The sequence below is a fragment of the Mirounga leonina genome, unplaced genomic scaffold, assembly GCF_011800145.1.
Source record: "Mirounga leonina isolate KUSES-001 unplaced genomic scaffold, KU_Mleo_1.0 Mir_150, whole genome shotgun sequence".
NCBI classification, from domain to species: domain Eukaryota; kingdom Metazoa; phylum Chordata; class Mammalia; order Carnivora; family Phocidae; genus Mirounga; species Mirounga leonina.
The window spans coordinates 35,131,130-35,157,132 of NW_023270374.1; the positions used below are offsets into that span (position 1 = coordinate 35,131,130).

The 26,003-nt window shown below is 41.2% G+C and overlaps 1 protein-coding gene across 1 annotated transcript in view; it reads left to right on the forward strand.

Annotated features, from left to right (window-relative positions):
* Nucleotides 1–26,003, forward strand: part of STK4 (serine/threonine kinase 4) — a 97,751-nt gene that overhangs the window by 43,047 nt on the left and 28,701 nt on the right. The window contains exon 10 of the mRNA XM_035006395.1: nt 16,211–16,368. Coding sequence (XP_034862286.1) covers nt 16,211–16,368 — 158 coding nt within the window. The remainder of the gene's footprint in view (nt 1–16,210; nt 16,369–26,003) is intronic.

Below are 26,003 nucleotides of genomic sequence, written 5' to 3' on the forward strand. Positions count from 1 at the left end.
ATTATGTCTGCTATCTAATGCTATTAGATTCTTCTTACACTTTGTTTGTAGGCTTATCTTCAGTGGGAAGTATCTTCTTTGGAGGTCTCTTACGTTCCTTGAGTTGCAGAGGTATCCCTGTGGGGCTCTAAGGGCTATTTCATTCCAGTGGACTCTTAGATTATTTCTCATTTCTGTAGTGTGCTTGTGGAACAGCCAAGGGAATTACATTTCTAGAAGTTGACTCTCTCCACCCCTCACAGGGGCAGAAGCCATTCCTAAGTCATGTCCTTGAGCTTGTGGGTAGAGTTTGTCCTGGCTCCTATCTTTGTGCTGGGAATTGAGTTCTAGCTTCCTTTTTATAGACGTGTCTCGGCTCCTGTCTTTATCCTGGTTCCTGTTCCCACATCAGGCTTAAAACTAGTCTCTATGGTTTGGTTTTCCCAGTGGGCCATTCACTTCAGTGCTGTGGGTTCCTTTGTTGCTTTTGCCATTTGCAGAGTTTCCTGTTCTAGTTTTGAGCACTACAGTTTTTCTGTTTTGTTAAGCTTTGAACTTTTGTGTGTTTAGAGCAGGAGAGGGGCCTCTAGTGCTTCCTCTCATTCAGTCATCTCGAGCTGTCTATAGTGATGATATGCCTATTCTTTCTCTACCAGGGAAGACTCAATAGAGAGATTGTTATTTGCTCATGGTCACATGGCTAGTAAGTGCCAGTGCTGGTAATCTGAAGTCCAGAGTCTATGCTCCTTTCATTCTACTGAACTTCCAGTGTGTTTTGGAAGCCCACCCTTACATTAATGGGCATTAGATCTAGTATAGAACTCCTCAAAATTCATGATTCAGATGGGTGTTGGCTTCTGAGGAGATTCCAGAGATATCTTTTTCTTTTTTCTAGAACCAGTTGTATATTATATATAAATTATTTGTTTATTCTCAGGATAGGCATTATAACTGTTAATAGTAATAATTAATGATTAGGCCCTTAATATATATCAGGCATTGTGCTTAATCCTTTGCAAGCATTTCACATATTAACCATTACTACCATGCTGTGTGGTAAATATAGCCACCTCCCATTTTATAGCAGCAGAAACAAAATTGCAAAGAGATTAAGTAACTTGCTGGTGATCACATAATGAGTAATAGAAGAGCTGAGGCTTGAAGCCAGATATGTTTGATTTCAAAGCTTATGATGTTGTACTCCACTTCGGCAGAGCCTCTTTATTAAGTGGTTGAGGCTCGTGTTACAGATCATACACGTTGGTGAGCCTCAGCGCACAGGAATGTACCTCTCCTTGCTGGTTGTCTGAATAACTAGCTGCTCTGGAAGTTTCCCCAGGAGTTCCAGAAGCGAAGGACAGATGGCTCTCCAAGGGGGCCTAACTCTGATGACAGGCTTAATGGTGTGTTCTGTCTGAGGGCGTATGTTTTGGTTGTGTATATCTGAATCTACAGTGAAGAATCCAGTTGCAGCTGGAGGGAGGGGATCCGAGTGGGGTGAGATCCGGCTGTCTTACAAGAGACTTAAGGAACATCTGTAAGAACCATGGAAAACCATGGCCTTGTACTACTTTGAAAACCTAGGTCTGGATAAAATATCAGTTTGCGGATTTTGGAAGATTCCTTCTATTTGTGTACGTAAGTGTGTTTTTTTGGTAAGGGCTTTAGAAGCACTTTGCCCCGAAGATCTGAAGTGACAGGAGAGGTTCTAGCTTAGTGTTAGGATTGTTGTGCTTTCTCTGGACCAGCAGAGGGAGCTGTGTAACAGAGCATGGTTAGAATTGTGTCTACCTCCCACCCCCACCCCCACCCCGAACCTGCATTCACAAATCCCCTTTCTGTTCTAGGCTTTATTCTCCATCAAGACTATCATTTATTTATTTTAAAATCTATTTTAGGCAAGCGCAGCAACACTAGGACAGTGTCTTTATTTTATTTAGGTAGGAAATTGGATACCTCATACTTGGCGAAGTCCAAGTAAGACTGAAGTCTGCCAAAATGTCTCAAAATAGTTTAAACTTTTCCTCTCTCTTCCCGGATTTCTTGGTAGACCTTCCCCAGAACTGACGCTTTTTTTCTGCAGCACGGTACCGTGGATGTAGTTTTGCAACCATCATCAGCTAAAATGGCTAACCAAGGAATTAAATAAAGTTTTAAAATAAAACTTAAAATTCTGGTGCAGAGCTCACTTGGGGAATGTTACTTATGTATCAAAGTAAATATTAATAATGGCAGCTTATAGTTTTGTTGCCTCTAATTTTCACCTGATTTGTTTCTACATTGACTACACAGAAGTCAATCTTACTTCTTTCTTTTGATCCTTAATATATTTTTCTTTCTTACCAAGACCTCCAGTACAGTGTTGAATAGTAGAGGTGGTGGTGGGCATTCTTATTTAGAAGGCTTGAGTCCGTGGCATCAATCCTTCCATCTTCTAGGGACGCCCAGGTGGCTCAGTTGGTAAGCATCTGTCTTTGGCTCAGGTCATGATCCCAAGGTCCTGGGATCAAGTACCACATCGGGCTCCCTGCTCAGTGGGGAGCTTGCTTCTCCCTCTGCCTCTCTGCCCCTCCCCCTGCTTGTGCAGGTGCGCACTCACGCGCTCTCTCTGTCAAAATAAATAAATAAAATCTTAAAAATTCTTTCCATCTTCCAGTGGTCCAAGTTCTGACTTAAGCCTTTCAAATTAGACTCTGTGAAAGGGAGTGAGTGATTTCTATTTAAAACATGCACACCATTAAGAAATTTCCAATTTTTATTTTAGAGCAATGGCCACATTAATCTCTTGGAAATAGAATTTTAAAGCGAGTGGCATACTTACGTTAGGACAACTCAGGAGCACAGTTTGGGTAAATTCCTGGGATAGTATTATGCGGTGAAAATGCGGCATATTTGTAGTTTGCCAGGAATTCCTAAGTCTCATGAAGGCCTCTGTTGTTGCCATAAGTTTCCTCATGTCCAAACCAAAGCCCAGGCTCTTGTTGAAATGATTTTATTTCAACACCATCCATCAGGTACTAATTTTGGAGCTGCAGAAGATGGACATTCTTGACTCAAAGCCTATTTTCTTGACACCTGCAGTTGTTTGGAGGGGATTGTTAAAGCATTGACTCCCTTGTGTGTTCCCTATCTTATTCTCCCTGACTCCGGTGATAGCATTTTGCAAGGATGGTATATAGGACATCAAGTACTGCAGGTATTTTAGCACTTCTTTTACCACAGTAGCCTTACTGTCCAGTTTCTGATCCGCTCAGGATGTTTAAAACTATTGTCGGAGAATATTAAGTGTCCGTGTGTGTCTTTGCCACTCATAGCAGTGTCTGAGAGTTTCACATGCATTGGTATAGTTACACATATCAAAGCTAAAGCTGAAAACATTTTGTTTTGTTAGAAATGTATCTCTTAGTAAGGGTAGGAGAGAGAAAAAGGGATCATGGAAAGAACATTAATTTTCGGAGTCAATCCTGGCTTTGAAACTTGCTCAGCATCTTATAATAAACTTTGTTCCACCTTGGCAAGTTACTTCCTTTTCTTTGAGCCTCAGTTTGCTAGTCTGAAAAAATGGGGCATAAAAGTTCCCACTTTGTAGTGCTGTTAAGATGATAAGAGATAATATATGTAAAATACTGAGCCTGTAAATGCTTAAAAGTGGTAAGTAACATAAGTTCATGAGTCTTTTAATGAACCACAGTGGCTTTTTAATTGGACCTAAACATTCCTTCAACCAAGGCTGCTTTTCTCATCCTAATTCCTTTTCTCCTGCTAGGTATTTTTTTTATGTTTTCATTCTTAGTATTAATGGTGTTTTGTAAGTGCCACTGCTTTGCCTTTGCAACTGGCATGAAAATGGTCGAGGTGGGATGGCTGGGGGGGCTCCGTCGGTTAAGCATCTGCCTTTGGCTTGGGGCATGATCATGGAGTCCTGGGATCGAGTCCTGCATTGGGCTTCTTGCTCAGCGGGGAGCCTGCTTCTCCCTCTGCCTGCCGCCCCCCCCCCCCGTTTGTGCGTACCCTCTCTCTCTCTTAGACAAATAAATAAATAAAATCTTTAAAAAAATAAGAGAAAAAGAAAATGGTCAAACTAAAGGAAGGTTACCTGTCAGTTTCAGTAATGTTTTAAAAATGTGTTACGATGAGAGAGAGTGGCTCTGTGTGTGTGTGTGTGTGTGTGTGTGTTTCACATTCCTTGGCAATAAGATATAGGTGTTTTGAGAATCTGTTAAATAGCTCAGCATACAAGATGACAGATTTTAAAGAAGGCTAGGCTTTGGATCCACCTGAGCCTTCCTTTGTTAAGTTTCAAACTGTTATCTTAATACTGTGGCATTTATTACTGACTGGATTTTTTTCTCTCCCCGAAAGATAATCGCTGTGGTTCACTGTGCATTTATCAGAAGCTTTCTGCTTAGTGGGATTTACAGTAGAAGAGCAGGCTCTTGGTCCTTAGACTTTTCTCACAATTGCACACATAATTCAAGGTCATCCTGCTAGAGTGGAGACTAAATCCTAATTGTTTGTGCAGTTTTTCTAATTGTGTCCAGATGTTGGGCTCAATTTTATCTTTGGAAACCATTAACATTCTTGATTCTTTTGGGATGAGCCAAAAAGCACAGACACGTGGTGCCTGAAAATTCATTTGGAAACACCCTGCCAGACCACATATTAGGATATGAAAGTACCAGATCTCAGTGTGACTTGGGTGAAGGGCTCAAGGCCTATATTTTTGGGAAGATAAGGCGCTCCGTTTTAGGTAAATTGGTAAAAGGAGAGCCAAGAACAGCTTGGGGGAAATGTATTTTCCAAGAGAGAGCAGTACCATGAAAATAATGAAGAACAAGGGAAAATGAGTCCTAAAAGATAACGCTTTGGCTCTTTTGCTTAAAGAGGCAGATAAATCAGTTGTGACTGGTTAGGGGAATATATTTCTCTGGCGCTCTAAGCTGTTCTGACCTGCCTATTCTTTTCAGCAAAGGAATGGAGATGCATTTTGATCAACTTAAAATGGCTCTATATAGAAAAAGTAGATGATTCTCTTAAGTGTTTATGCTGTAAAAAATACCAGTTTGGAGGGGTGCCTAGGTGGCTCAGTCATTAAGCATCTGCCTTCAGCTCAGGTCATGATCCCAGGGTCCTGGGATCGAGCCCCGCATCAGGCTCCCTGCTCTGCGGGAAGCCTGCTTCTCCCTCTCCCACTCCCCCTGCTTGTGTTCCCTCTCTCGCTGTGTCTCTCTGTCAAATAAATAAAATTAATTAATTAATTAATTAATTAATTAAAAAAATCAAGTTGGAATCAGTATTTGTTAACAATAAGTATCTAATGCCAAGCAAAAAGTATTTATTAGGTAGTCACTTGTGTCATTACTGTGTAGTGTACAAAAACCAAATGAGGCATTTGCTGCTGACCAGGAATTTATAGGTTTAAAGGGGAAGATGACATTTGTCATTATCATTATCTAGTATTTACGGAGAACCTGCTGTACCATAACTGTTCATTGTAATTTCTTGTATGTCTGGGACATAACCGTGGATGCTTCAGATAGTAGTATTTGATGATGACATAACTTAGTTGGGAATATAGGACCTCTGTATATGAAGGTAGTATAATACTAGGCCAAATGCTGGGTAAGTGGTACAGACAAATATTAAAGGTTTTGTGAGAAGGAAAGCAAGGACTTAGATGTGCAGAAAGGCTGGGGGAGGCTATTTTAGCAGGTGCAAAGTCAGACACGTAAACATATATATTGAATATTCAATTCAGCTGAAGTGGGTTTTGACCGGATATTGCAGGACCTTGAATGCCACACTAAGTTTGAACTTGATTCTGTTGGTCATAGGGTAATATAAAGACATTTTGATCAGAAAGGTGATAGAACAAGGTGGTTTTTTTAGGACAGCCAGTGGGATGATGTGGAGTTTGAAAAGGCAGGAAAAGGGAAGACCAGTTCGGAAGTGTTTGCAATAACCGAGGTATGGATCATTTTCACTTGTCAGCCTTCTGTATCTTTTTGGATGTGCTACCTCGATTGCTCTACTTAGTAACCCTTTGAAATTTGGATTTAGATCTTTGAATAGATACGTGGCAGCTCACCATAGTTAAAGAAGTAAGTACCACCACCCAGAGGTCACATCAGTTTACATAGAGGCAGTTGCCAAAATTGGTTAACTGGAAGAGTTATTCTAGTTGGCCTCCAGGGAATCCTATAACTTATGATTCCCAGCAGTTCTTAGAGGCTTCAAAGAACATTGAAAGGAATATTTATGACCAGACATAGAAACTTGGATAGAAACTTGTGTAATGAAATGAATTACAATGTGGAAAGCACTTAGGTGCCCAGCAACAAAAACAAAAACAAGAACCATACAAGAAACAAAGTCTAATAAAGGTTAGATTAAAAATCAGAACAAACAACCCTCTGATAAGGCATATTGTTCCAAGACAGAAGAAAACATTTGAGGGATTCGCAAGTTTTTTCTTGCAAATATTCATATACGAAACAGAAGAAAATACAGGCTCTGTCTATTCTTTAAGGTAGAAAAGAATTCTTATTGTGGAAATTAAGGACAGAGTAGTGACCATTATGGTTTACTTAGTGACAGTCTTATAAAAATGAACGTAAACATGAAAGGGCATGACGTTGAACATCCAGCAGGTGGTCACTCTGAAGGAAAAGATGGGCTTCAGTTTTTGGTCAAGCGCTTTTCCAGTTACGACTACCCTGGCATTATGTCATAGATCATATGAATCCAGAAACCAAAGTAGATTGTAGAGGAAAGTGGTCCTTCTTTTTTTAAAATTGAGTTATTGATCTGTAACTCACATACCATGTAATTGACTCATTTAAAGTATACAATTCAATGGATTTTAGTATGTTTACAGAGTTGTGCGACAATCACCGCAATCTAATTTTTAATTGAGATATAATTCACAAAAAGAGCTACAATTCACCTATCATAAAATTCACCATTTTAACGTAATACAATTCTGTGGGGTTTTAGTGTATTAACAAGGTTGTGCAGCCATAGCCTCTGTTGAATTCCAGACATTTTCTTCACACCCCCCAAAAACCCATAGTCCTGTTAGCAATCACTTCTTGTTACCCCCCTGCCCCTCTCCCCAGGCGACCATTCGTCTGCTTTCTGTCGGTATGGAATCTGCCCCTTCTGGAATCATACCAAATGTGGCCTTTGTGTTTGGCTTCTTGCACTTAATGTTTTCAAGGTTTATCCATATTGTGGCATCTGTCAGTACTTTATTCCTTTTTTGGCTGAATAATTCCATTGTATGGATAGTACCCTGTTTTGTTGACACTAATTTTAGAGAATTCTGGTTGCCACCAGAAGAAACTCCATATCCATTAGCAGTGACTTGCCATCCCGCTCACTCACCCCACAGGCCTAGGAGACTTCTAATCTACTTTCTGTCTCTACAGATTTGCCTGTTCTGAACATTTCATGTAGAGTCATAGGATATGTGGTTTTTCGTGACTGGCTCTTTTCACTTAGCATAATACTTTTAGGGTTCATCTGTGTTGTAGCACGTGTAAGTACTTCATTCTTTTTCCCATTGTGGAATAATATTCCATTGTGTGGCTATACCATATTTTATTTATCCATTCTTCAGCTGGTGGACATTGGGTTGTTGGTCCTTCTGTTTTTATTTATTTATTTATTTATTAAAGATTTTATTGATTTATTTGACAGAGAGAGACACAGCGAGAGAGGGAACACAAGCAGGGGGAGTGGGAGAGGGAGAAGCAGGCTTCCCGCCGAGCAGGGAGCCCGATGCGGGGCTCGATCCCAGGACCCTGGGATCATGACCCGAGCTGAAGGCAGACGCTTATTGACTCAGCCACCCAGGCGTCCCGGTCCTTCTGTTTTTATATAGCATTTTTCAAAGAAAAGTGAGTATGGGATACAGTTGCTCATGACTTCACCCCCGGTCTGTGAGCTTAGACAGATTTCCATTGAGTTTGCCTTATGCTGCTTGCAAAGAAAAATGGGTCAGTCATAGTACAGGAATTCATGCATTTCCTGTGTCAGATAAAAGAACCAGAGCAAGAGATGGCTGTTTGGGAAGTTTGACTTTTCTGCTCAGTCCATTCTCCCTATGGCTTCAGGTTTCTGACATTATCATTCAGCTGAACGTCTTCATTTCCTGGGATACATCTGAAAAATACCCTAGCTCTCACTGAAACAAGCCCACCAGCCAGCTGAAGCCCTGGGGACAGCATTGCCTTTAATCAGCTTGGACTGATTCTTTTATGCTTTTCAGTACTGACAGGCTGTTGTCCAGCACACTTGATCATCTAGCTCAGGAGTGCTAAAAGAAAAGTTCAAAGGTAAGGTTTCTGGGAAAATTCCATTCCCCCACTCTTTCTACACTCAACTTAGTGGCAGTTCTGACATGTCAAGAGTTTTCATTTTAGGGGCGTCTGGGTGGCTCAGTCGTTAAGCGGCTGCCTTCGGCTCAGGTCATGATCCCAGGGTCCTGGGATCGAGCCCCGCATCGGGCTCCCTGCTCGGCAGGAAGCCTGCTTCTCCCTCTCCCGCTCCCCCTGCTTGTGTTCCTGCTCTCGCTGTCTCTGTCTGTCAAATAAATAAATAAAATCTTAAAAAAAAAAGTTTTCATTTTGATTTCAGAGAATTTGCAGTATGAGGTGTAGCTCCCGAGACTTAGAATCTGATGATCAGGGTTCACATCCTGTCCTTGTTGGTAACTGGCTACATAATCTTAGGCAGATTTCTCATCTGTTAGGTGGAAATAATAACACCTCTAAAGGTTTGAGGATTAAGTGAAATGCTACATCGCCTAGTACTTGGGTGCCTAATAAGTGCAGGTCCTCCTCCCTCCCTCCTTCATTTCCATGGTGTTCATGAAGTTTGGATGGGAACATCATGCGAAAGTACCTAGTAAAAAGTCTGAAACTTAGAAGGTATTCAGTAAACCTTAGTTGAATTTGAACCTGCGTTCTCAAAGAATAGAACTCTTTTTGTAGATACAAAGTTGTGTGTGGGGTTGGGGGGGAGAGATACCATCTCAGTTTCTGCTGCGTAACAAACCACTTCAAACCTAGTGGTCTTGCCGTGCAGCCTTGGTGCTAGAGTGATGAATACAGCTGCCTTCCCAAGCTTGGGGCCAGCTGCCGGATGGTGGCGGGGGCTGGCTGACGCATGAAGACCTCAACTAAGAGAGTTTGTTGACTAGGGCCTCACGCCCCATGGTATTTTGCCATCCAGCAGGCTCACTCAGATTTATTCACATGGTAGTAGGATGGGCAAGCACTTCTCAAGTCCCTGCGTGTAAGGCTTTTGCTATTGTTTCAGTGAACAAAGTCAGTCACATGGCCAGGCCCAGAGTCCTTTGTGGGAGGGCACTAATAATGGGCAAGGTTACCAAGGATACTGGGCAGAAACTGTCATGGCCATTTTTTGCAAACATTCTATCTGAGATGTTACTTATTACAGTAATGCATATATGGTGATTGAGAATTATCAGTCTATAAAACCAGAGTGAGAACAGGTGCTATAACTTAATTACAGAGTTACTAAGAAAATGTTGGTCACAACAGGAGCACTGACTGCTCCATATGAACTTAATCTAAGAAGCAGTCTTAACACATAAAGAAAGAATATCGTGATGCAGGCAGTTAATTTCTGGAATCACTAAATACAGGAATCACAAATACACCTATTTTTTTTTTTTGAATGCATGCTGATTCCTGCCAGTTGAGTTGGCTTCCCCTACCAGTTGATTCATTCATGTCTTCAGCTTTAGTTATATAAAACATTTTTATAACCAGCATCTCCAGGTGATATCTTTATTACAATTTGGGCCAAGAAAAATTTGGTCACCTCTTCCATCTGTTTTAAGAAAGACTTCTCTGCTCCTGCCTTCCCTCCAAAATAATCCCACTAACAACAACAACAAAACTCAGAGTCAGAGACAGTCTTGTCACAAGTATCTTGTTAAGTCCTAACTGTTTTGTGCTTTGGTCTGGTCTTTGGTTTATGCCCACACACATCTCAGTTGTGCCATATTTTATTTATTTATTAAAGGTTTTATTTACTTATTCGAAAGCGATACGGAGCATGTATGAGCAAGGGGAGGAGCAGAGGGAGAGGGACAAGCAGACTCTGTGCTGAGCATGGAAGCCCAATATGGAGCTCGACATGGGGCTTGAACCCAGGACCCTGAGATCATGACCTGAGCTGAAACAAAGAGTCAGATGCTCAACTAACTGAACCACACAGGCGCCCCTGTGGCATATTTTAGATTAGAAGTCATCAAGTGTCACGATCCCTATGGAGATAAGAACTGTTTTTCAGTGCTTATTGGTAACTCAGCATAAACTACTGCCAATTCATAGAATTACGAAATTTTCAGAGCTGCAAAGGGACATAGGAAGTAATGGTCCAGTGGCCTCTTTTTGTAGCTCAGAACCTATGGTTTTCCCAGGACCTTATAGTCAGACCAAAATTAGATCTTTGAACCCCAGGATAGGGATTTTTTTAGTGCTGTCTCCAAAGTCAACTTTAGCTTTTTTGTAATCTGATACATGTGATCATTTGACTATAATTACATTTTGTATACATGTGTGAATTTTACTTCCAGCTCATGTCTGAATGTGCGATTAGATCAAAACTCTCTTATTACAAAATTCTATCTAGTTTTTGGAGCTTTGGTCTCTAATAAGTATCAGGTATAATCAATTCCCTGGTATTAATATCAAAAGATGAAAGCAAAGATGTTTTAGATAGTTTCTTACTTCTGGCCCTTAGCTGTTGAAAGAGACAAATAATGGTGATTTACCTTCAAAAATACTAGAAAGTTTCAACTGACCTGGGAAGGGCTGTCGTCATCAAATAAGAGAAAAAACTCAAATATAAAGAAAGCAGGTGTTTAATTTTCTCATCTAAACAGTGATAGAAATTAGACAAATGATTATACTCTTGTTTAACAAACATTCCTTTGATTTTTATGATACGGCTTAGAATTAAGCCACAGAAAGGTTATATTTAATGTTTCATCCCTGGTTTAGAGACTTGGATTTCCAAGATCCACCTATATTGCAACTGAAAGGAACAAATGAAGCATCATAGAAATATAGAGTACCAATTATACAATTTTTATTGTTGGATATGATGCTTTAAGAAAATAAAGTCTTGGGCACCTGGGTGGCTCAGTTGGTTAAGCGACTGCCTTCGGCTCAGGTCATGATCCTGGAGTCCCTGGATCGAGTCCCGCATCGGGCTCCCGGCTTGGCGGGGAGCCTGCTTCTCCCTCTGGCCCTCCCCCCTCTCATGTGCTCTCTGGCTCTCTCATTCTCTCTCTCTCAAATAAATAAATAAAATCTTTAAAAAAAAAAAAAGTCTTTGTGGTTTTTGTAACAATTCCACAGAACATATTTTAAATTACCTGTTATTTTATCCAGAGTTGCCATTTTTATTGATGCACTCGTTTCAGTCATTTCTCTGCATATTTAAAGATGAATGGGTAAACAAGTATGAAATGACAGAAGTAATGAGAGGTTGGTGTGTGGTATATGCAGCTTACTCTCAAACATTGTGTATTTTCTAAGAAAGGAGATAATCTGTGTGTATTTCTCAAAGAGGATATTCTCCTTTGTTCCAGTAATACAGTTGGCAAGTGGTATAATCTCTTGACAATACCCTTCTCTCCCATACCCCTTCACTGTTTGATTGTTACTCTGAGCTCATAGGTTCTTTTTATTCAGTGAGATCTTTTTGGTGCTGAAAGTGTCCCAAAATTTACCAGTGGGAGCCCCTACGGTGGCTCCTATTTCCTGTTCATATGTACCCGTTAGTTTTTGAGAAATTCCTTGCTTTTTATGGCACAACAGATGTTCCAGGCCCACTTGGTACTTTTCCTGCCCTAGACCTGGAGTCAGCTATTTTCCTTAAGAAGCCTTAGTTCCTTTGAGTGGGAGATGGTATTTGCAAACCGAGATCTGAGTACCAGCTGTGCTCATTGATAATGGGTTGGTATTGCTTTAAGGCTCTTTAATGAAAGATGCTTGGAATTTTTTTTTTTTAATTATGAGCTCATGTTCATACCTCCAGTTCAAATACAACACACCCAGATTCTTCATACCTTCCCCGTTTCATACTTTGATGTTCAGCTATTGCCATATCCCCTTTGTAGAGCTTGTACTGCTTTGCCCACCGATTCGGCAACGGGTGAGTGTGCCTGTGTCCCCACGGCCTTACCAACAGGTAGCGTGTTGTCCAGCTTTTGCATTTTTGCCCTTTTGAAATGTAAGAAATCACATCTCTAAATAGTTTTGATTTGAGTTTCTCTTACTGTGTGTGAACCTAAGCATTTTTTTTTTCATCTTTAAGGACTAATTGGATATCTTTGTGTGTATACAGTTGAACAACATGGGTTTGAACTCTGTGGGTCCACTTATATGCAGATTTTTTTGGTAAATACAGTATAGTACTATAAATGTATTTTCTTTTCCTTAGGACTTTCTTTTTCCTTTCTCTAGCTTCCTTTATTATAAGTATATAGTAGGGACGCCTGGGTGGCTCAGTCGTTAAGTGTCTGCCTTCGGCTCGGGTCATGATCCCAGGGTCCTGGGATCGAGCCCCGCGTCGGGTTCCCTGCTCAGCAGGAAGCCAGCTTCTCCCTCTCCCGCTCCGCCTGCTTATGTTCCCTCTCTCGCTGTGTCTCTGTCAAATAAATAAATAAAATCTTTAAAAAAAAAATAAAAATACAGTATATAATACTTCCAACATACAAAATGTATGTTTGACTGTGTATGTTATCAGTAAGGCTTCAGTCAACAGGCTACTAATAGTTAAGTTTTGAGTCAGAAATTTTATGTGATTTTCAACTGCATGGGGGTCGGTGCCTTTGTTCAAGGGTCAACTATACTATCCTTTCAAGTCTTTAGCCCATTTTTCTACCTTTCTTGGGTCATCTTTTGGTAGATTTAGGAATATTGTGTGTGTGTGCATGTTTGTGTGTGTAGGAGCTTATCTGCCTAAAACCAAGAACTCTCGAGATATTTTAAAGAATTTTCTTTAAGTTTTTTTTTTTTTTTAAAGATTTTATTTATTTATTTGAGAGGGAGAATGAGAGAGAGAGAGCATGAGAGGGGGGAGGGTCAGAGGGAGAAGCAGACTCCCTGCCGAGCAGGGAGCCTGATGCGGGACTCGATCCCGGGACTCTAGGATCATGACCTGAGCCGAAGGCAGTCGCTTAACCAACTGAGCCACCCAGGCGCCCATTTTTTTTTTTTTAAAGATTTTATTTATTTATTTGAGAGGGAGAATGAGAGAGAGAGAGCATGAGAGGGGGGAGGGTCAGAGGGAGAAGCAGACTCCCTGCCGAGCAGGGAGCCTGATGCGGGACTCGATCCCGGGACTCTAGGATCATGACCTGAGCCGAAGGCAGTCGCTTAACCAACTGAGCCACCCAGGCGCCCATTTTTTTTTTTTTAAAGATTTTATTTATTTATTTGAGAGGGAGAATGAGAGAGAGAGAGCATGAGAGGGGGGAGGGTCAGAGGGAGAAGCAGACTCCCTGCCGAGCAGGGAGCCTGATGCGGGACTCGATCCCGGGACTCTAGGATCATGACCTGAGCCGAAGGCAGTCGCTTAACCAACTGAGCCACCCAGGCGCCCATTTTTTTTTTTTTAAAGATTTTATTTATTTATTTGAGAGGGAGAATGAGAGAGAGAGAGCATGAGAGGGGGGAGGGTCAGAGGGAGAAGCAGACTCCCTGCCGAGCAGGGAGCCTGATGCGGGACTCGATCCCGGGACTCTAGGATCATGACCTGAGCCGAAGGCAGTCGCTTAACCAACTGAGCCACCCAGGCGCCCATTTTTTTTTTTTTAAAGATTTTATTTATTTATTTGAGAGGGAGAATGAGAGAGAGAGAGCATGAGAGGGGGGAGGGTCAGAGGGAGAAGCAGACTCCCTGCCGAGCAGGGAGCCTGATGCGGGACTCGATCCCGGGACTCTAGGATCATGACCTGAGCCGAAGGCAGTCGCTTAACCAACTGAGCCACCCAGGCGCCCATTTTTTTTTTTTTAAAGATTTTATTTATTTATTTGAGAGGGAGAATGAGAGAGAGAGAAGAATTTTCTTTAAAAAAATTTAAGGTACTTGTTGCAAATATTTTCATCCAGTTCACCATTTGTCTTTTGTCTTGGCTTATATGTGTGTTTACTAATTTTTAAAAATGTATGGTGTTTTTTTCACACAAAAGGCTTTTATTTATCCATTTTTCATTGCATCTGGGTTTCTGTCATAGTCAGAAACCACACCCAGGTTTCAAGTGCATCCACACAAGTTTTCTTGTAGTATTTATGGTTCCTGTTCTTACAGTCAGAGCTCTTACCCATGTGGAGTTTTCCTGGTTAAGGTGTGAGGTGTGATCCAATTCAGTCTTTTTCTAAGTAACTAGCTGTTTGGAAAGCCATGTGGGCTCTCTGTTTTGTTGCAGGACTTTCTGTTCCGTTCAGCTGGTTGGCCCGTCTAGCGGGAGATTCCGTACGAAAGAGCACGGTCTGCTGTCTGCGGCGGCAGTTGGTACCATTGCCAGCATTGTGTGCTTCCAGGAGGCTCGCTAAACACTCTCGCTGTATGTGTAGGACTGTGTGTAGGCTTGCTGCAGGGTTGGTTGTGGGCCCAGAGGAGGGGACTGAACAAAAGGACTGGTCAGCAAACCCAAAACACCTCCACTTGGGCAAGTTTTATTTTGGTGTGGTTCCTTCAGAACTAGATATGAAATAATACCTTAAACTTAACTTAAATAAAATAAGCATGAAAAGCACTTAATATTGCACCTAGAACACACAAAACAACACACATTCAGCATGTAATCATTTACTGGTCTTAGTAAACACTGTTTTTCATCATTAATAAGTGGGAAGGCAACAGTGAAGTAGGCTTTTGGCAGCATCTGGAAGTGGACAAATCTGGGATTGGCTGCCCTTGAACTTGGCAGTGGTTAAAGTGAGATGACAAACGTCTGAGAGGCAGTCAGGGTGCTGGCTTGAAGCTGGACCAGGCAGACATCAGGAGATAAGAATGCTGGAACAAGGATGTCTGCAGGATGGAACAAGGATGCTGGTCTTTATCTTCTAGACCCCTCCCCATCCACTTCTTAGGGCTCTGCACCTGCTGGTCTCTTCCTGGTTACTGGGGAAAAGGGCGTATAAACCCACATGTTCATGGAAAGCCCTGGAAAAAACTTCCATACTTCTCAGTATCAGAATACTAATCAGAAGCAGAACTTCTGTGAAGTAGGTACATTCAGCTAGCTAGGGTGTTAAGGCATGCCAGGTAAAATTATTCTTTTCACCACCAGTTCCCAAACAGTAACTGCTGTATTCTGCTCCATTTGCCAACTGCTGCTAATAACTGCTAATTCTTTCCTCAGGGATTTTTGGGGCCCAACCTAAGCACCCCCTACCAGTATTCCCTGACCACCCTAGCTTGCAGGATCTCCTCTCAAGAGTGGATCTTGAGATCTACTATGAGAGACAAATCCTGTTAACATTTTGGTATATTTTCCTCCACTCTTTTTTTTCTCCTATGTATATGATTTTACAGAGTTGAGATCATACTCTCTCTATAATATTGTATCCTATCTTCAACTCTTAGCTTTATTGTAGCCATTTGTAAATAGGGTTTTAAAAGTTACATAATATTTCCTGGAGTGGATGGAGTATGATTTGCTTATATTTGCGTTTTCATGCATATTTTTCTTATTAGTCCGATTGGATCATGAGAATATCAAAGGGAAGTCACTCTACTGTATTATCCCCCTTCCCTACTCCATTAGCTATAGAAAATGTTGTATACATAGATGATAAGTCAATATCTTTGCTCGCTTCTTTGTTTTCAGTCTAAATATCATGGGAACTTTTTGCTATAGGTGACCCACAAAGTACTATTTGCAGCTTACTCAGAGTTGTTACCTCACCCAAATCTCTCCACCCACAAAAAGGGGGCTCTGGGGAAATATTTGCATGTATTTTAGGGGGCCCATAAATCCTCTGAAATTCTACGAGAAGCATTTGGAGTGAGCGTTTGTGCATTTTCCTGTGGTTTTCACTAGATTCTCGTAGGAGCCCTTATTTAACAAAAAGCCACTGAGACAGAGGCTGAAGCCCTTCTGGAGATAGATGTATTTATTAAACTTCTCTGAAATCGAAGATACCATTTTTCACCTTTTATTGTTCTTGGCTTTCAGGAAGGGAAGAAACCATGCAGCCTGCCAAACCATCTTTCCTTGAATACTTTGAACAAAAAGAAAAGGAAAATCAGATCAACAGCTTCGGCCAGAGTGTACCTGGTCCCCTGAGGAGCTCCTCAGATTGGAAAGTGCCGCAGGATGGAGACTATGAGTTTGTAAGTAGTGCTGGAAATAGACGGTTTTGTCTGCTGGGGAGGGTTACTTGCCATAGCACACACCCACTTCTGGCACTTCACCGAAAGTGCCAGAGCATTTTCCTAGGCAGTGCAAGCCCCTGGCCATGCCGGCAGCAGCCCCCGGGCTGAGGGCCTCGTGAGTTTGAGATGACGCTTTGACTGACATTTGAGCAGTTCTGGGGCTCCTGATTAGTGGCATCTTCTTTGCTTTAAAAATCCTTTATTCACTTGCCATTTTTCTTTTTGTCGAGCTTGGAATTGTTAATGGTAAAAGAAATACTCATCGAGGGGCGCTTGGGTGGTCGTTAAGCATCTGCCTTCGGCTCGGGTCATGATCCTGGGGTCCTGGGATCGAGCCCCGCATTGGGCTCCCTGCTCGGCGGGAAGCCTGCTTCTCCCTCTCCCGCTCCCCCTGCTTGTGTTCCCTCTCTTGCTGTGTCTCTGTCAAATAAATAAATAGAATCTTTAAATAAATAAATAAATAAATAAAAGCCGTTTAGACCAGAATTTAGCAAGGTAGAATCATGGAAGGTAGGTTAGAACACAGATTACTCAGTGCTGACCTCAGAGACTCTGATGCAGTGAGTCTGGGGTGGGGCCTGAGAGTCTTCATTTCTACCAAGTTTCCAGGTGATGCTGACACTGCTGGCCTGGGGATGACACTTTAAGAAACTGTCTGAGGCTATTATTTCAAATGCTTGATTTGGGGTTCATGTAAGAGCTATCTAGCAAGAATACCATGACACTAAAAATCCTTTTCAGGAGCTCCTGGGTGGCTCAGGTGTCTGCCTTCAGGTCATGATCCCAGGGTCCTGAGATCGAGGCCCACAAGGAGTCTGCTTCTCCCACTCCCTCTGCCCCTCCCCACACCCTGCTTGTGCATGTGCGTGTGCTCTCTCTCTTCCTGTCTCAAATAAATAAATAAAAAAAAAATCATTTTCATTTGATCTTCGGTATTTTTGGTAATAGCAGCTCATACACACCCCAGCTAAACTTTCTTTCATTGCTTAGTTTGCAATTCTCTTAAAAGAGAAATCATAAATTAATTCTGTTGAAATTTTGACAGTAAAAATGGAATAAACTTGTATATGGCAGGATGGGGTTGGTTCAGGCCCAATGTGGACATATACATATCCAGAGGATTTACAGCAAGAATCCCAGTGCTGAATGCCACTAAGTGCCAGACAGGTTGGTTAATGCAAATGAATGAAGTTGGCCAGACACTGAGAAGACCTGGACCTAAGGAGGGCAGCTGCTGCTCAGCTCCAGAGAACTGTCTTCCAACCATGTAGGTTTATTATGGCTGGCTCTTCTGCGTTTTCAAAATAAGTCGGAGAGCCAACATTTCTTTTAAAAGTTCTCAAGTTTTAAATACAGGCAGCTACTGAAAGATTTGTGAGCCCTGTATAGGGCACACAAGAAGGTCTGTGGGCTGGATGCTGCCAGTTTGTGAGCTCTGGTGTAGAGGGGGCGGTCTCAGGCCCTCCTCCCACACGGGCCAGGCATCATCCAGGCTGGGCAATGTGCTCACCCACTCATGGTGCTCGCAGCCACTCCCTCCAGCAGTCACCTCCTTCCAGAATGGAAAGCATGCTCTCTAAAGACCCATTAAATCCCCTCTGTATAAGCAGCTTGCCCGCTGAAACAAGTTCTCCACCAGTGATGCTAGTCTGGGAAAACTACGGCAGAGAGAAGTGAAGTCTTCTAACTCGGGAACTACCGATCCGAAAATAATGATTAGAATGACTGGACTTTCAGGATCACTAACTACTATAACATTTAAAAAAAAAAAAAAAGGAAACTACACCTAGGAATACAGATTTGAGGATTCTGAAGCTTTCCGTCACAATGATGTTATCTGGTATCCAGAAGTTATTTCATCTGCCTAGAGACTCACTACGCTGAGAAAATCAGTCCTTACAAATATGCCGAAGACAACCACGTGGGCAACAGAGAATAACGAAAATGATTCGAATCTCACGAGTCGACTAATAACTGAGTGAATAGCTGATAGTAACAGGTGATGCTGAACAAGTTAATGAGGGCACACGTGATAAAGCAAATGAAGCTGGGCTCTCCTGCGACTTCAGTGGCCCATCAGCTAACCAGCCTCAGGCGAGTTGTTCTGGTCCTCACGCGATCTCCTTCGCTAGCAGTATAAACTGTGGCCTTCCTGCTCCTGGACAACAGTGGACGTTAGGTTATGGAAGGAGGATGTCATTACCTGGAGGCCAGTGAGTAGGAGAATGAAAAGCCAGGCCTAGAAAGGCCTCCCAGAATCCAGTTATGACACCCAATCTGAGTTCTTTGATAAACAACAACAGAACCATGACAGAATTTAAGAGTGTAAAAGTTAAAAATCCTTAAAGAGAACATTTTTTTCCAGAAATATTCAGAAAAGGAATGCAGAGTAGTCAGCTTACTTTTCCCCCAATTTTTTATTGCCTCTACTCATTAAATCTCTGTGAACATTAACAAGTGTCTTTGGTTGAGGGAGAATGTTCACTGCAGAGAAAGGAAAAACACACCCAGTTTTTCATAAGAAACTGTGGAACAATTTAATATTCATCCTCAAGCAAAATTCAGAGTAGTCCTCTCAGAGAGCCTAAAATTAGGATAATGATTAGCAAAACAGCAAAGACGCTACAAACCAGCACGACCTGCCCTCTGGTCTAACTCTTAAATAGAAAGTCACAATCCCAAATAAATGATGAAAGACAGTGTGTCCTCACTCGATGAGTATTTCTTTTTTTTCTTTTTAAAGATTTTATTTATTTATTTGACAGAGAGAGAGAGACAGCGTGAGAGGGAACACAAGCAGGGGGAGTGGGAGAGGGAGAAGCAGGCTTCCTGCCGAGCAGGGAGCCCGGTGCGGGGCTTGATTCCAGGACCCCAGGATCATGACCTGAGCTGAAGGCAGTTGCTTAACCAACTGAGCCACCCAGGTGCCCCTAAGCGGTTTTTAGAGTGTAGTATATTTTTATATAAGTTTCTTCTTTCTTTCCTATTAAGTACTATAGAGATTCAGAGAGAAGGACGTATTTGCATTTTATTAGCATTGCATGATTTTTTAGTTTCCTTTTTACTCTCCTTTTGCATCTCCTGTACTCCAGTTGGAGGTATCAAAGAAACACATAAAATAAGGAAAATGACCTTTTGTAAGTGACATTTGGCAAAGAAAGAGCCAAACTGTTGAGTGAAAAAAGTATTCTGAATAATTTCACTGAGCTTGTAGACAGTTGTGTGTCAGACTAGCTAACAAGTCTTCCTCAGCAATCTTAGACACTCTCTGATTTCCCAATAGGCATTTAACAGTATTTAGTTATGAAATTTAATACATTTAACAGGTTTTAATTATGAAAAAAGATATTCTCTTTCTTCCTATGAAGGCAGTTGCTATTTTGAAATGAACTTTTTGCCCAAAATGACAAATAGGAAGTGATTTCATCAGGAGTGGTAGAATTCGATACTGAAAAAGCCTTCATATTTTCTTTTGAAATTGAATACTTTTGCATTTCTGAAATTAAATTACTTTATTTGCCATATTGGAAAAGCAGCAAAGGTTTCCTTTAATGTTTAACATATATTGTGATAAAAGCATAAATAAAAGATGCGGGAAAATGCAATATTTGCTGAAGTTGGTATTTGATAGTCTATAAACAGATTGCACACAGTGAATTGCTTCTAGGAGAATTCAGACCCTCCCACTTTGCCGGTCGTAAACCCACAAAAGACAGTAAACTTAAATCCAGTTTGGCTCATGAATCCTCCAGACACACTGTAATCTTTGTCTAAGGTGGTAGAATGCCGGGGGGGTGAAGGCGACAGATGAGGCCGTGCTGCCCAGGAGCTCACAGTGGTGAGGGGAACAGACATTACAGGTAGTCTATCTGCTCAGCTAATAATGGCTATTTAAAGAAAAAAAAGAAGCCACAGTAAAGAAGTAATATGGGATAGTATGCCTTGCAGTGTGAGGGTACATGAATGAAGAGGGGCAGCATCTACAAAGGCCCCAAAGCAGGACGTAATGGGTGTGTGTCAGGAGAGACCGAAGCCTGGAGACCTCGTGGCTGGAGCAGAGTGACTGGGAGGATAGCAACCCAAATGTAAACACTTCAGTGATCAGAGTACGTGTGAGCGCGTTAAAATCCCCTTGAGGGGCTCCTGGGTGGCTTAGTCAGTTAAGCATCTGCCTTCAGCTCAGGTCGTGATCCCAGCATCCTGAGATCGAGCCCCACATTGGGCTCCCTCCTCAGCGGGGAGCCTGCTTCTCCCTCTCCCTCCAAGTGCGTGTCCTCTCTCTCTCTCAAATAAATAAATAAAATATTTTTTAAAAATCACCTTGAGATCAAAATAACCATCAAAATCCAGCTAAATCTTGTTCATAGGAGATATAACTAAAATAAAATATCACTGAAAAGTTTAAAATGGAAGAATGGAAAAAGACACACTGGGTAAAATCCTCCCTAAAAGGAAGTAGGTGAAACAATATTAATATCAGATAAAATTGAATCCAAGACAAAGGACTAGTATATGGGGAAAGATATTTTATATTGCTGGAAGGTGTAATTGGCCGGAAGACCTAAGTCGTGAACTTCTGTAAGCATGTGGACTTCTCCCAAATTGCTAGAGATACCACCAGCAAAGAGAAAGCGGCAATCATAGATGAAGGCTTATTAGTGTTCTCCCAAAAATGGTCATTTCAGTTAGATTAAAAAAAAACAAACAAGAGTTACCACAATTAACAAGATTGATAAAACAGAAAATAGGAACATTTTTCAAGTATCTGTGACACTTTTAAAACCTATACGGAATATTCACAAAATCTGACTATGTTTTAAAGTGCTCAGAAAGAAATCTCATGCAGAAATCACACAGCCATGTTCACTGACTGTAACACAAGAGAAATAGAAATTAACAATAAAGTAGTTAAAACCACTTTGTTCCACTTGGAAATGTAAGAATATATCTCCCAAGTATTTGTTTTCAAGATAAAATAGAAATTGTAAACTGTTTAAAAATTAATTACAAGTACCCTACAGAATTCAGATCTCTGTAAATTAAACCTATGGGGTTGCAGCAAAAATGGTTTAAATTTTACCTCAGAGGGAGATTTATAGCCTTAAATGTATTTTCTCTTTAGAATACAAGAAAGATTGTAAATTAGACACAATGGGATAAACACAGAATTCAGTGAATTAGAAAGCAAACAACAAATTAGTAAAACTAAATTAGTAAAACTAAATGTAAAACTAAATTTTGGTTCTTGGAAAGGACCTGATTATTTGGCAGAGTCAATCAAGTTGAAAAGAAGGTCCCAAAAAACTGTGAGAGCAAAGGGGAGAGAGTGTTACTAAAAACAGAGGAACGTTAGAGCCGTAAGAGAATATTATTATTTATGATTTTACATCCCTGTACTTGAAAACCTAGATACATAGATGTAGAAACATTATGCCGTTGTTACTTCCTGTATGGAAGTGTAAAGTATCCAAGATGCTTTTGAACAGGAAGAGTGAGGTTAGACATACACCACCAGATGTCAAAACGTACAAAACCACAGCAATGAAAGCATCGTGACAACTGGCACAAGAATAGAACACAGATAAGTGGTATAGAGAACAGAATCAAGAAACATACCTGTTTATATATAGGAATCTGTGTAATAATGATAAGATCAAAGTAATGCAAACTGTGATACCATTTGTGTAAATTTTCTAATAATTACAACATGCTGCATATTTCCATATATGTATACACGTGCAACTGCAGAGATAAAACACAGCATATGAAATTATTTGATGAGTCATTATCTTTGAGGAGAGCTTCAGTTTTAACTTTTTACAGTGAGAATGTATTACTTGCTTAAAATTTAAAAAACAAACAAACAATGAGGTGTTTTAAAAATTCTACATAGATTTTCTTTGTTTTAGTCTAAATAGAGTTAGCCAAAGCTTCTGCAGAGCTAGATGATCTAGTACTTTTCAATCTTAATAACTTTGCAAGTATTATTGATTATTAACTCTTGATATATTAGCTTTTGGAGTACGTTTCCTATTTATTCAAATGAAGTTATTTCCAGATTTCTTTTTTTTTTTTAAGATTTTATTTATTTATTTTGACAGAGAGACAGTGAGAGAGGGAACACAAGCAGGGGGAGCGGGAGAGGGAGAAGCAGGCCTCCCGCTGAGCAGGGAGCCCAACATGGGGTTCGATCCCAGGACCCTGGGATCATGACCTGAGCCGAAGGCAGACGCTTAACGACTGAGCCACCCAGGTGCCCCTATTTCCAGACTTCTTATGACTCATTTTGTAAACAGAATTGATAGTAGCTGGCCCCCACATGAACTCAGTCTCTATTCATTGAAGTCCTCTATGTATACCTTGTGTGACTAGGCAAGACTGCAAGATCCTTGACAGCCAGGACTTGATTTAACTCATCTTTGTATTCCTAACACCTAGCAGTTGCTTGGCTTAAAGTTAGCACACTATTTTTGATTAAATGCTGACCCAGTCTCTGAATTAATTCAACAAATAGTCACTACCCTGAGAGAGTTCATAGTGTGGCAGAAAAGACAGATAATCAAATTACTTTGATACACTGTGCTAGTAGTAGCTTACATTTATTGAGAACTTATGATGTACCGGGCATTGGACTCAGTCCTTTATCTGTATTAGCTCAGTCCTTATAACCATCCCAGGAGGCAGATAATATTGTTGCCATCTTACAGATAAGCAAACTGAGGCTCAAAGGGAGTAAGTAATGGACACAGCAGGGATTTGAACCAAAGCAGTTTGGTTCCATAGGCCATCCTCTTAACCACCTTGTGGTTAATTCTGTTGATAAAGTGCATATAAAAATTGCTGTAGGAGCCCAGAAGAGAGAGCAGGAACCCCAGGGAAGGCATCAGGAGGTCTCATTTGAAGTGGTTTTTGAAAGACCATAGGAATTCTTTTTTTTTTTTTTTTTTAAGATTTTATTTATTTATTTAAGAGAGAGAGAGCGAGACAGCATGCGAGGGAACACAAGCAGGGGGAGAGGGAGAGGGAGAAGCGGGCTTCCGCCTGAGCAGGGAGCCCGATGTGGGGCTCGATCCCAGGACCCGGGGATCATGACCGGAGCCGAAGGCAGTCACTTTAACCAACTGAGCCACCCAGGTGCCCCAGACAATAGGAATTCTTTTTTTTTTTTTTTTTTAAAGATTTTATTTATTTGAGAGAGAGAATGAGAGAGAGAGAGCACATGAGAGGGGGGAGGATCAGAGGGAGAAGCAGACCCCCTGCTGAGCAAGGAGCCCGATATGGGACTCGATCCTGGGACTCCAGGATCATGACCTGAGCCGAAGGCAGTTGCTTAACCAACTGAGCCACCCAGGCGCCCGACAATAGGAATTCTTGAGCTAAAGGAGGGAAAGGGCCTTCTAGGCAGAGACTGGGTGGCGGGTGCATGGAGGCCTTAAGGAATGTGGGATGCCAGGAAGCACTGAGAGATTGTATTTCAGGCCCAGAGGGTGTGGGTATGTGAGCAGAGAGGCATGGGACTGAAGGCCAGCTCTTCGATGAAGTAAATCATGCCCACTGTGCCCTTCTTTTTTGGGAAGTATTTAGTACTCTTTTAGATTTTTCCTAATTTCCTCAGAGAAATTAAAAATAGATTCCTAATGCAGCCCAAAGAGCTAAGCTAATACCTCTCTGAAGTTGTGTGATAATGGGCCCATCAGGATATAAAACCATTGAACTGTCCATTCAAAATTAATATGGTAAAAGTAACAGAACCTGAACAAGATTGATTGTTTGGATTCCCTGGGTAGTTAAAGCCATTCAGGTGGCTCTTTGTGGGAGGGAAGGATGAATTTTAGCCCTGAGGTTTCCCCGGGAGGGTGACAACAGCCTATGATTTTCTGAAACTTCATCTTAACCCTTCTTTCCTAGATCAGAGCTCCCAATATGATTGTGAAGTGGAGATTTCTGTGGGTTTTTATAAAGAAGCTTTATGAAGGTGTCGGGACATAGTTGATTGCTCATTGTTTAAGAAGTTGCGCTTTTTGCTTTTGGTTACACACATCAGAAATTAGACAGTTGGTGGAAGGGAATTACTACTTAATTTGTAATTTAAAACCATGATCGATATGGTGGCAGAGACGCTTTATTTACTCATGTTTAAATTCATGCATCTTGATGTGTTCTGGGAACTTCAAACTTTATCTGCCATTTTATAGAAACAAAAGGACTCCCCAAACATTTTGTCTTTGAATTTATTGTCCATTTGTTTTGAAATGAATTTTAAAAGATTAGTGCACATCCTTGAATTTCCCAGCCTCCCTTGGCAGGATGGAACCTAATGTCTAAAAGTTTGAATTTTATCATTGGCAACAACCACTCTCTGTTGTTTTCCCTGAAGTGACAAGCCTCACTTTGCTCATTTTTGAGAAAATGGCTTCCAAGCGCCCAAATCTGAAGAACCAATTTGTCATTCTTTCAAGTAAACATGGTGCTCCACGATAAAAACAGCTGGTTTAGATCATCGCTTATTTGCACAAGTACTTTGCTTCAAGACGACCGTCTTTTTTCAGTGCACAGTGTGCAAACTTCCCATTTCATCACAGATAATATTAAAAAGACATATACTCAAAGGTTGAACTTAAATAAAATTAGAACTTTTTACTACTTCATCAAGGACATAATACTTCAGGGAATTGTTTTTTGGTTAGTTGGCTGCTTGTTGGTTCTTTACCTGGAGCCTGTGGTCCTGAAGAATGTAATAGCTGCTCGTTGCCACTTGGCGCCGCTTGATTCATACAGAGTGGCTGGCGGTTTCCCTCACAGCTGCTTTTGTCCCGTCAGGGCAAATGCCAACACAGTAGAAAAGGCAAATAATGTCTCGATATTAGTATGAAAATAGTTGGATCTCACAGGTTCCTGAAGAGGGTGTGTGGACTTTCCCAGGGGTCTGCAGGCTACTCTTGGAGAACTGCTGATCTAGAAGCTTGCTCAGACTAAAATCCGTTCCTTTCAGCAAGGACAGTTCATGGATGGGACGTGTACTTCCATCAGGAGGTTCAGAATACCTGGATATATGCTCGTCTCCCTTCCTCTCCTGTATGAGCCACTGAGGGCCATTGCCCGGATGCGTGATTTCATCCAGGGTTGCAGAGTAGCGACATTTGATTATTCCTTTGCCGTTTACCAACCGAAATATTTCTGCAGTGAAGTGCTTCATTAATTATGTAATCTCAGCTATAATTTATATAGGAAAAATAATGATATGGATTTAAAGTATTTGGTATGTTTCAATCCTTGAAGTTATTATTTTGTTATGTTCAAATTCTTCCATCTCGATGTGATCCCAGTAGTTTGTTCTTTTTTTAAAAAAAAAATCTGGTTTAGCGATGTATATACTCCCCAGTAGTTTTTCTCATGGCTTCCTTTGTTTCTAGTCGGACGAGATGTCCCAGGCTCATGTTGTACACTTCCTGCTCCGGACATGGAAATAGCCACATTTTTAAAGCTTTATTGAGATACTGTTAGCAGAGAACATATGTAAGTTGAAGGTGTACAGCGTGATGATTTGATACATGTGTATATTGTGGCATGATTGCCACAATCAGGTTAGTTAA